General features: G+C 46.8%; 1 protein-coding gene across 1 annotated transcript; it reads right to left on the reverse strand.

The window, feature by feature from the left end:
• Positions 1-2,822: 2,822 nt before the first annotated feature.
• LOC123594436 (glycine-rich cell wall structural protein 1-like) lies at positions 2,823-7,137 on the reverse strand. Its single transcript, XM_045471188.1, has 3 exons — positions 5,226-7,137; positions 4,205-4,347; positions 2,823-3,149 (listed from the first exon to the last, which is right to left on the reverse strand). The coding sequence occupies exons 1-2, from the start codon at positions 7,135-7,137 to the stop codon at positions 4,247-4,249; spliced, it is 2,013 nt and encodes a 670-aa protein (XP_045327144.1). The 3' UTR covers positions 2,823-3,149; positions 4,205-4,246.
• Between the last annotated feature and the right edge of the window lie 4,967 nt (positions 7,138-12,104).

Consider the following 12,104-nt stretch of genomic DNA (forward strand, 5'->3'; position numbering starts at 1 on the left):
CTTCCTAGAATGAGTCTGGAAGTTTTCCTTCCCTTTCTATTTTTTGGAATAGCTTGAGAAGGATGGGTTTTATCTCTGCTTTAAATGTCTGGTAGAACTCCCCTGGGAAGCCATCTGGTCCTGGACTCTTATTTGTTGGGAGATTTTTGATGACTGATTCAATTTCTTCACTGGTTATGGGTCTGTTCAAGCTTTCTATTTCCTCCTGATTGAGTTTTGGAAGGATGTGGGTGTTTAGGAATTTGTCCATTTCTTCCAGGTTGTCCAGTTTGTTGGCATATAATTTTTCATAGTATTCCCTGATAATTGCTTGTATCTCTGAGGGATTGGTTGTAATAATTCCATTTTCATTCATGATTTTATCTATTTGGGTCATCTCCCTTTTCTTTTTGAGAAGCCTGGCTAGAGGTTTGTCAATTTTGTTTATTTTTTCAAAAAACCAACTCTTGGTTTCGTTGATCTGCTCTACAGTTTTTTTAGATTCTATATTGTTTATTTCTGCTCTGATCTTTATTATTTCTCTTCTTCTGCTGGGTTTAGGCTGTCTTTGCTCTTCTGCTTCTACTCCCTTTAGGTGTGCTGTTAGATTTTGTATTTGGGATTTTTCTTGTTTCTTGAGATAGGCCTGGATTGCAATGTATTTTCCTCTCAGGACTGCCTTCGCTGCATCCCAAAGCATTTGGATTGTTGTATTTTCATTTTCGTTTGTTTCCATATATTTTTTAATTTATTCTCTAACTGCCTGGTTGACCCATTCCTTCTTTAGTAGGGTGTTCTTTAACCTCCATGGTTTTGGAGGTTTTCCAGACTTTTTCCTGTGGTTGATTTCAAGCTTCATAGCATTGTGGTCTGAAAGTATGCATGATATGATTTCAATTCTTGTATACTTAATGAAGGGCTGTTTTGTGACCTAGTATGTGATCTATCTTGGTGAATGTTCCATGTGCACTCGAGAAGAAAGTATATTCTGTTGCTTTTGAGATCATGACCTGAGCCAAAGGCAGATGCTTAACCAACTGAGCCACCCAGACACCCCTGATAATACATTTTAAAGCAGAGTTGCGGGAGCGTTAAGTTCACTTCATTTTAGCAGACATTAGTTAAGCATCTAATTAGGGCTTCGCAAAAGAAAGACTAAAACCCTTTAAGGTCCCAACCATTCAGAGGTTCAGTCCAGGGATTGATGTTGGGGGATGTATGTATTAGATTCTATGTATGTTAGAATACAAGATGTGCTAGCACAGAACACGAGAGAAGGTATCTCATGCTCCTCAGGGGGGCACCTAGGAAGCCTTAACTAAATGTAGAAATGAAGCCGTCTTGTCTCAAATCCAGGACCTTTCCCCTTCTCTGATCCTCTATTTGAGTCAACTATGACTTTATCTTTCTTGTTTCTTTTTTTTTTTTCAACGTTTATTTATTTTTGGGACAGAGAGAGACAGAGCATGAACGGGGGAGGGGCAGAGAGAGAGGGAGACACAGAATCGGAAACAGGCTCCAGGCTCCGAGCCATCAGCCCAGAGCCCGACGCGGGGCTCGAACTCACGGACCGCAAGATCGTGACCTGGCTGAAGTCGGACGCCCAACCGACTGCGCCACCCAGGCGCCCCTATCTTTCTTGTTTCTTGAACAGATTGTAGTCCATTTTCTCCCTTTCTTTTTTTTTTCATTATTATGAAATATTTCAGATCAATGAAAAATTATAATACTCTATCAACATGTATGTATCCACCACGCAGCTTAAGAAATGTAACATTGGAAATACAGTTGAAGCCACTATGGAGCCCTCCCCAGTAGGATTCTCCTCCCTTGGTTTCCCCAAGAGGTAGTCCCCACCCTAAATGAGTTATTTACCTTTCCCACCCACACATGCTACATTTGCAGGCATCTCTCCTATGCATGCTTTTTCCTCTAGATATTTGTATCCACGATGAGTACACGGTGATCATTTTGCATGTGCTGTAAGACTTTATATACATGGTGTCATGTTTGTATCCTTCTGGAATCAGGTTTTTTATTTCTGCAGTTTTCTGCCATCACCCAGTGTGAGCCCTCCTGTGTCTCAGCCCCTGTGGGTTCTGGCCCCCTCCCCAGTCCAGCCCTTGCCATCCTGTTCAGTTGACCTGCAAGTCCCAAGCCAGTGAATGAAGGCTGGTTCTACCATAGGTGAGTCTCATCTTCCCCTGTGCCTCTGAAGCAGTGCTTCTGAAACCGTAGCTGCATCAGAATCCCCTGAAGAGCTTGTGAAAGCACCCATTTCGGGGCCTGCCCTCGGAGGTTCCGATTCAGCAGGTCTTGGGTGGAACCTAAGAATTCCTGGCTGGTGCTGATGAGGCTGTCGTGGGGCCCAAACTTTGAGAACCACCCTCTAAATCAGTGTCTGGGTCGAGGCCCAGCAGCACCATGTGGCCTGCAGACCAGCTGGGCCATCCACCAGGTTTCCTTCCAAACCACACTGTAGAGCAGTGCTAATAGACATTACGATGCAACTCACGTGTGTCACTTTTTCTAGTAGCCACGCTAAGAAGTAAAAAGAAGTGGGCACAATTAATTTCAGTAGTACATCTTAACTCAATTTGGTATCGTTTCGATATATAATCAGCATAAAATTATCAGTGAGTTGTGTCCTTTTTATGCCTAACAGCGTGTCTCAAATGAGACCGGGCGGGTTTCAGTAGCCACATGCGACTAGTTCCTGACACAGTGAGCCGCATAGCTCTAAAGACCTGACCTCCGTCTCCCTCTTTACAAAAGTTGTTTTCACCTTGACATTTTAATTTATTTGGGGCCATAATAAAATAATTTAAAACAGGCTCGTCAAATGGTAGGCAGTGATACCTTTTAATGAAGGCATGGTGCGTCAAAACAAAGAGGTAAAAGACTGGAGTTAAAATGATTTCTCTACATAAAATCTGTCTTCCTTCCAGTTTATTCCTTTAAAACAAACTTATTTTTGATGAGAACACATGCTGTCAAACGTATCTGTCAAGTGTAACAGAAAAGGCAGATTTCATTGGATGTCACTCTTTGGGGGATGCGGTTTGGAATGACGTCAGTGTTAATAAAATTCCCATGCGCTTCTAGAAAATGAGAAACCAGAAACAATGAACAGATTCTTTCTTTTCTTCATCTCGTTTTGTTCCTCCCAGCTGCAGGATGAAATGAGAGAAAATTAGCAATCATAGAGCCGTAACCACCAACGGTGACTTTCCAAACCTATGAAAACAGCCCTATATATACCTGCTACGTCCGTGGGCTATTTCTCAACAAGGAGAGAACACAGTTTCCTCTTGTAACCTGCACCCTTGTGCCTGGGGTGCTCGTGCGGCCCATGGCTTCGATCACGTGCTCCTACCAACCTGGCCTCCCTCTTGCCTAATACCATCAATGCTTTTTTCTTTCCCTCGAGAGGATTCTGGGATTTAAGAAAATCTCTTCACCTTAAAAGCCTATGCTGATTCCACAAACGATACTCCCTTACCTTCCCAGACCCTTGATTCTCCGTATCTACCATACGAGAAACAGGCTGTTATTGTAAAATACACAGCTTTGAAAATGCAAAAAAAAAAAAAAAAAAATCAAATGTTAATCATTTAAATATATTCATAGACAAGATATACTTCAAGACTTAATTACCAATTCAGTGATAAGTAATAGCCATACTATGACTAAGTTTCTTTGGACTGTCACATAAAATACAAAAGTCCACACTTAGGTATTAATCATTAAATGCAGTCCTACTTGAAATTCTGAACTTTTTGCCATTTGCATGTAATCACATTCGAAAGGGTATAGTCTCCTAGTTGGTACAAGGGGGTACATTTCCATGGCCAAGTAATGAATGCCCCAGCAGGAAACAGCCCAGCCACTTTAGCTGCTGCTTCGGCTGTTTTCTAAACAAAGACTGGTCTCAGTTACTGATACGTTTACCATTTGTTAGTAGTCTTATAGGTAGAGGACAAAAGAGCTCACAAGAACGAATGAGGAGCCACGAAATAGATTTCAAAATATACTGTGATTTCTATTACTAGGTACCTGAGTGTTGTGTTAACATTCTAAGTAGGTAAAACTGAATGTCTGAATTCATTTTAAACAAACTTCTTAATTTATTGGGAGAATTAAGGAAAAAAAAAAAAAACAAAACCCGGTCAGTAACAGGTAAATGTCAGGAATGGTTGGGTGATAGGTGGAGCTATACGGATACCTGGATTTTTTGGGCCTGTTCTGTGGTGGGTCCAAATGCTTTTCAGTGAGATCCTTCTTGGTGTTTGTTAAACGTCTCTTCTTCCCCGCTCTCCGAGACTTGCGCCTCCTTATCAGGGTTTTCCTGCTGATAGTTTGTTGTTCCTTTGGTGAAGAATAATACAGACTTTGGAGCAGACATTCACAGGAAGAAATATCGTGATGCATAAGGAAGAGTGACATCTAGTAGAGTACCCGCAGGAGAAGCGGGAGGATAGAAGGAACTAAGAGAAGAGCTGGGGCCCTTCCTCCTGGTTGATACAGCCCTTCCATGGCCCTCACCCTTCTGCTGCTTGGTCACTTTCACAGTGACATTCTTTCTTTCCAGTCAAGCTGCCACCCTGTGCTGCTATTATAACTGACCCTCCGGAGAAGAAGGGATCAGAATCATCAGTGTCTGCTGCATTGTGTGTGTTCTTGTCAGAGATTTCTTGCAACCATGTTTGGCCTCAACTCCAAATTCTCCCATGAAGCTCATTAGTCCCTCAATGCCTGAATATTTCAGTTTTCCCAAGTGCTCCCCCGTCAGTTCATAATGATTGGGGGATGAACGTTCTAAAACTTGGCATTTTTAACAGCCGTGGACAAAAATGAGGTGTGCCCCTGGCTCGCTCTGTTCCTTCTGGGTCCACCCCTGTCTCTCCCTCCTGCGCCTTGTACGCCGCTGAACTGCAGACCCCTCCCGCCCCCTGCACCCCCACCTGCGCTGACCCGCACAGCCCCTCCCGCCCTCCTGCACATCCTCCCACCCTCCTGCACCTACCCCGTGCAGACCTCCACCTACCCCGCGGCCTTCGGCTGTCTTAGCCGCGGTTGCCAGAAGGCGGCACGTTTCCTTCTCAAAGCCACTGGTAGCTACGGCACGGGGCTCCCACCCGGGCCCTCGGCCTTCAGTCTGGGGGCGCCCCCAACCTCGGCTTCTGTGCCCAGGCGCCCGCAACCGCCCACAGCCCCGGCCCCTGGGACGCGCGGGTCCCCCTCACCCTCTGTGGCCACCGGCTCCTCCTCGTCAGGCTCCTCCGCGGTCTCCCAGGTAGCCTCCTCCTCCGAGGACGACGACGACGTGCCCTGGGCCTCGTGGGCCGCAGTCGCCGCTGGGGGCGCAGGGGGAATGTTGAGCTGCAGAGGCCGGGGCCGCACGAGGATGTGGTTGTTGTAGTGGACGAGGTGTAGCAGTGAATGCACCAGCTCCAGGAACGTAAAGCGGAATCCCACCATTGGGAAATGGTGGGCGTCCACAATTACGTCCCCGGCGGCCTCGGGCTCTTCCGCCCCGTCCTCGTCTGCCGGCCCGAAGTCCGAGTCCTCGCCAGCCTCGAAGGCATTCCCGCCCTCGGGGCCCACCGCCTCCTCCCCGAGGCCTTCCGCAGGCGCGGCCGAAACGGCAGCCTCGGCAGGGTGGGGCCCGGAGTCCCCGGCCGCTCCGTCTCCGCCATCGGCCGCTCCGTCTCCACCGCTGGCCACTCTGTTGCCCATGGCCATCATGTCTCCACCACCAGCCACTCCGTCTCCAGCCACTCCGTCTCCGCCATCGGCCGCTCTGTCTCCGCCACCGGCTGCTCCGTCTCCTCCATCGGCCGCTCCGTCTCCACCACCAGCCACTCCGTCTCCAGCCACTCCGTCTCCGCCATCGGCGGCTCTGTCTCCGCCACCGGCCGCTCCGTCTCCGCCACCGGCTGCTCCGTCTCCTCCATCGGCCGCTCCGTCTCCACCACCGGCCACTCCGTTTCCAGCCACTCGGTCTCCTCCATCGGCCGCTCCGTCTCCGCCGCCGGCCGCTCTGTCGCCCATGGCCATCATGTCTCCACCACCGACCACTCCGTCTCCAGCCACTCCATCCCCGCCTCCGGCCACTCCGCCTCCGGCCACTCTGTTGCCCATGGCCACCACGTCTTCGCCTCCGGCCCCTCCGTCTCCGTCTCCGCCTCCGGCCCCTCCGTCTCCGCCTCCGGCCACTCCATCTCCACCTCTGGCCACCTCGTCTCCACCGGCCACTCCTGCTCCGACCACCCAGTCTCCGCCGGCCGCTTCGTTTCCGGCCACCCCGTCTCCGCCGGCCTCTCCATCTCCGGCCCCCCAGTTTCCGCCGGGCACTCCGTCTCCACCTCCGGCCGCCCAGTCTCCGCCGGCCACTCCACCCCCACCCACCCAATCCCCGCCGGCCACTCTGTCTTCGTCTTCGGCCTCCCAGTCTCCATCTCCGGCCACCCATTCTCCGCCGGCCACTCCACCTCCGCCCACCCGATCTCCGCCGGCCACTCTGTCCTCGTCTCCGGCCTCCCAGTCTCCATTTCCGGCCACTGCCTCTCCGTCTCCAGCCACCCGTTCTCTGTCTCCGGCCACCCCGTCGCCACCGACCGCTTCGTCTCCGGCCATCCCATCGCCACCAGCCACTCCGTCTCCAGCGGCCACCGCATCGCCCCTGGCTACTCCATCACTGCCGGCCCCCGCCTCGCCGCCGGCCACCTCGTTGCCCCCTCCGGCCGCCGGGGCCCCCGCCTCATCCATGGGGTTCTCCTGGCCACCCGGGGCCTGGCCTCCATCTCCGGAGGCGGACATGGCACCAGGGAGTACCTCACCGGGGAGGCGACAGACAGGGCTGCGGCGACGCTGGAGGCGAAGGTGGCGGCCACCTAGCCCGCTGCCGCCGACGGGAGGCCGAGGGCAACGGGGCCCGGCGTGAGGTGGCCGCCGAGGGGGACAGCAGTCGGTGGCGGTGCCCGAGGAGGCCCCGGACGGGAAGGGCAGGGGACGGTTGTGGGGAGCGGCCCACCCAGGCCTTCCCTCGGGCGACACTGGCCACGGCCAGTGAGAGTCCACCCGCCGGAGGACGGTGGGCGGGGCCAGAGGCGTCAACAATGGGCCGCGTGCCCTCCTCTTGAGCTCCACCCTCATTCGTCCAGACGCAAAGAGTGACGTGCTCGGCGTCCAATGAATGACCGAGGCCCCTAGGGGTTGCTCCCACTTACCTCCCTGTTTGTTCTTTGAGGCCTTAGGGTCTTGCCATTACTTTCGGGTCTGCGCAACTCCTGTCCTTTAAGTTTTACCATTGTCTGAAAAACTATAGTGGTCCGATATTGAGACACTTTGGGCTATGTGAACTGTAAGGTGTTTCTTGATTTCCACCTGGTAATGACTCATGCAAGTAGGGACAGGGTCATAAAAATGGTATATAGCTCAGACCCCAGGAGTAGTAAAAATCTCCCAAGAAGAAAGAGAGAAGAAGTTGGACAACTTAACATGGTTAAAGCTACTTGGAAAGTAGACAAAATTGACATGGATGCAGTGTGGAAGGGACATGTGGGTGGCTCAGTCATTTAAGCATCTGACTTTGGCTTAGGTCATGATCTCAAATTGGTGGGTTGGTGGGTTCCAGCCCTGCATTGGGCAATTCGCTGGCAGCAGGGAGCCTGCTTGGGATTCTCTCTCTGCCCTTCCCCCACTTGTGCTCTCTCTCTCAAAAATAAATAAATAAACTTAAAAAAAGAACTGAGTGTTGAAGAATTGGTGAATGAGAGGAACTAGAAGGTATTATAATGAACCCTGACAAATTTATTGTAGCACCCCAAAGAATGAACAAAAGGGAGATACTACTTTTCCAGGACCAAGTCATCTCCTAAGAGCTAATAAGCATGAAAAACTTTAAAAGGGTAAGCATCCAGGTTGCCTGGGTGGCTCAGTCGGTTAAGTGGTGGGCTCAGGTCATGATCCCCTCCAGATCTGTACGTTGGATTCCTGCATCAGGCTCTGTGCTGACAGCTTAGAGCCTGGAGCCTGCTTTGGATTCTGTGTCTCCCTCTCTCTCTGCCCCTACCCTGCTCATGCTCTGTCTTTCTCAAAAATGAATAAACATTACAATTTATTTTTTAAATAAAAGCGTAGGCTTCCTAGGATGTTTTTGAGGCAACAGTCCAAGACTTTTGATTTCAAAATCCACTTAATCAAGACCTCCAGCATAAGTAATTCTGAAAATCATGGAGAAATTTACTGCTATTTTCTACTCATTCTGGTAAAAAAAAAAGTTTTGTAATACTAAAAATGTCTTTTGAAAAAAAATAGCAAATAATATTTTGGTATTTAATACCAATAAATCCTATCAAGTTTAGGAGGGATGTTTTCCTTTCATCAACCCAGCAAAATTTCAATGTTTTTATTTTTCTTCTAGTCCCCACCTCAATAATAGAGCATGGTGCTATCATAAATCATTGGTTTAAATCTGGAAGGCAATGTAGAAAATTTCTAATTTGTAATCCTCACTATAAAGAGAGCAAAACTGAGGCAGAATCCCAGTCTGAGGTACAGATTTGGTTTTAACATTTAGCCCCTGAGGTGATCTTAGAAAGGGTACTTACCATTTCTCTGCCTCAGTTTATCGTTTGTGAAGTTAGAGTCATCATTACCTACATCTTACAGTGTTGCTCTAAGAATAAAATAAGATAATGGAGTAAATGCCCTTCTTTTTACTGTGACGTTTTATATGTATACAAGGTATTATTATATCACTAGTAACCTTTCCATTCTTGAACCACTGGAGAGAAACTATTGGGTAGTTTCTCAGGCCTTCAGAGAGAATCATCTAATCCAAAACCAAAATATAGTTGTTTCCAGATATATAGAGTTACACACTTTCTCCCTGGTTGAGTTCATACCCTGCCTTCAGTCAAGATTTCAGTGAAATAGGTAAACGGAATGAGATGGGATTATATTTAGGATATTAACCATCTGTTGAAAATATGTCCCTAGTTTCATTTTGTCTTCTAAGTTGGTTATATTTCTAAGCACACAATTTTTCATTTTTATGTTACAAAATCTGGTAATTTTTTTTATGTTTTTTTTTTTTTTTTTTTTTTTTTTTTTTTTTTTTTAGAGAGCATGTGCGAGTGGGGGAGAGGAGCAGAGGGGGAGAGAGTGAGAATCTTAAGCAGGCTCCACCTTCAGCGTGGATGCAAGGCTCAATCCCACAACACTGGGATCATGACCTGAGCCAAAATCAAGCATCAGACACTCAACCGACTGAGCCACCCAGTACCCCATGATTTTAACACCATTCTAAGTTTGCAAATCTTTTGTTATCTAGAGAAAAATTTTATATTTTCTTCTTTTTGAAAGTCTTTTGAATGTTTACATTTAACTCCTTAATCCATTTGGAATTAATACTGACATATAGCATAAGATTAAAATATCGGTTATTTTAAAATTTTAAACAGCTCACCTATAGCACTATTTGTTGAGTGCTTCTATAATGATGTGTGGCCATGTGCCATTTAGCACTTTCCATAAAGGTAGAAGAGATGCAAGAGAAAATGCATATTCTTCCAAAATTTCATAGCTGGAAAGGCCTTGAGATATTGAAGCTAAGTCTCTTCGTTTTTAGATGGGGAAATTAAGGCCTAGAGCAGCTAACTAGCTTCCCCAAGGTCATGCAACTTGATGGAGGAGCCACAACTAGATCCAGTCTCATGACCTTTAATCTGAAGTCGAAACAGGACTACTTCTTATACATGCAGCTTCAGGAGAAACTTGACAGCAGAAGGTTAATTAACCATGTACAAAGTAAATGGCCATGAGTTGAGGCTCTTGGAAAGTTCCAGACCAGCCCTCCTGATCCCCAACCAGCAAGTTTTTATTAGACACCTTCATATAATGTTTCATGCAAGACCTTGCCAAGGATGGAGAAGCAAGTGCCATCATCTCTGGTTGCATAACACACTGTATTTGGGAGAAAGGACTACGTGTTGAAAATGAAAAAGAAGAGCAGCCTCTGACATTCAGAGCTGGACTGGAACTCATGCTAGGCCATTTTATTCTCCTGCTGGACATAATCAATATCAGAACACCAATATCAGACAAGATCAGAGACCGTGATGAAAGACAAAACAAGGCCATTTTATAATTTTAAGCAGAGACAAAAATAAGGTCACAGAATGTTAACATCTTCCTCTTGGCTAAAACGGATATCTACCACTTCTTTGCCAGTTACAACTTTATCCTGATTCTCGTCTCCCCACCTTACAGATAAGATTTATTGAAATATCAGTCATAGAACTGTCCCTACTTTGTAATAGCATCTTATCTAGAGCAAGCCCCTGTTTCCTTCAAAACTTCCCAAAATAATCCAGCCCAATCCCAATTCTTGTAATAGGTTCTTACAACTTCTTACTGCAACACCACACGGTTCACCATGGTGTGTGTTTCTTCACTGCAGTAAGTATTAAGCGCCCTTGTTCAATTACAGGTATGTCCTTGTTGTCTTTGGATTGATGATGTAAAACATTTCCATATTTACATTGTAATATATTGACTCAGCCAAGTGAGTCAGGAGGCCTCAGTAAAGGCTTCCCGGAGGAGGGAAGACTTGGATTCAAAAGATGGGCATCATGCCCTGACTGAGAAGGACAGTAAAGGCAGGACGTTGTCTCCACGTGGCCCTTGTTCAAATGCACTCACAACCTTGGAGGGTCCTTGGCTCTAAGAAAAGCCTGAGCCTTGGGGGTAGGGAAAGGAAGCAGATGTTGCTTCCGGCCAGAGGGCAGACCTAGATGGCCTCTTGTGTGATGGAAGTCATCTGGTGAGGAAGGTGCGGAAGAGGACACTCCCATTTCCTACCAGGTGCCATGACCAGGGCTGCCTCTACTGTTACATAGCAGAGACAAAGCTCCCGGGTAGATGGTTTTTCATGTGAAATCAGAGTATTCCTGCTTTCTTTACCTCCATGCTGTCTCCATCTAATCTTTTTTCAAAACTTTCAACAGGATCATCACTATTCACTTTAAAGAAGATAGCATGTTACCAAAAACAACACAAAGCAAAAACCGTACAAGTGTCTTCCCAGGTCATGAAAAGCTAGGCTGTCCACTTGAAGCTACAGGACAAACACTCCAGACCCTAGTCATTCAATCATTTACTGAGTGAGTATTAAGTGCCTACTATCTGCCTGGAATTATGTTAGGGGTTGGGGAATCACAGGTACCTAAGACCCATGGCTTGTCCTAGTTCATGGTCTAGAGAGTTATACAGATACTTGGATAATGATGACACAAGGTGCCAAGTGCTCTAATAGGGATGGGCATAAAGTGGGAGCATGGAAGAGAGAATGATTAGCTGGTGGAGGAGGAGAGGTGAAGGAAGTGGGTTGGTACCTGGGGAGGTGCTCAAGAGGAAGCATTTCAGGTGGGTCCTAAAACTAGGAGTTCAATTGGAACTAAAGGTGGGTGGAAGGGAGGTTAGTGAAGGTAAAGGAAATAGCATGAACAGTGGTAGAGATGGCTGTGTATGTGGGTGTGTATCCAGGGAATGAAATGGCTGAAGCATTGGGCAGGGTGGCAGGTAGGCCTTTAAAGCTGATTGGGGCCATGAATACTTCATTAAGGAGTTTGCCCTTTGTCCTAAAAAGTAGGTCTTCTGCTTCTCAAACAATCAATGAGATGGTAGCAGAATTAGAATAGTTTGTGGTGCATTTAGGGATAAGTAGAGTCAAGAAAAGGTCTGCTAAGGCTGCTAAAGTCTTTCCAGCAAGTTTTAGTATCCACACTTTTTCTATTTATAAAAATAATACATATTCTTTGTACAACAGATAAAAAAACAGATAAGCCAAAACAAGGAAGCAAAAATCACACATGTCTTGCTCATATAAATTTTAAGACCATAAGCCCATAGAAAAATGAGCAAAGGACATGGATGGATAAATCATAGATACATATGGTTTTTATACATATGGACAAATGACTTTTGAGCATATGAACATATGCTCAAACTCAATGCAAATTAATATTATATTGAAGTAATGGTAATCATTTATTAAGTGCTCATTATAGGTTGGGCACTGTTTTAAGCACTTGCATAGATTATCTTAATTCCTTCTT

The sequence above is a fragment of the Leopardus geoffroyi genome, chromosome X, assembly GCF_018350155.1.
Source record: "Leopardus geoffroyi isolate Oge1 chromosome X, O.geoffroyi_Oge1_pat1.0, whole genome shotgun sequence".
NCBI lineage: Eukaryota > Metazoa > Chordata > Mammalia > Carnivora > Felidae > Leopardus > Leopardus geoffroyi.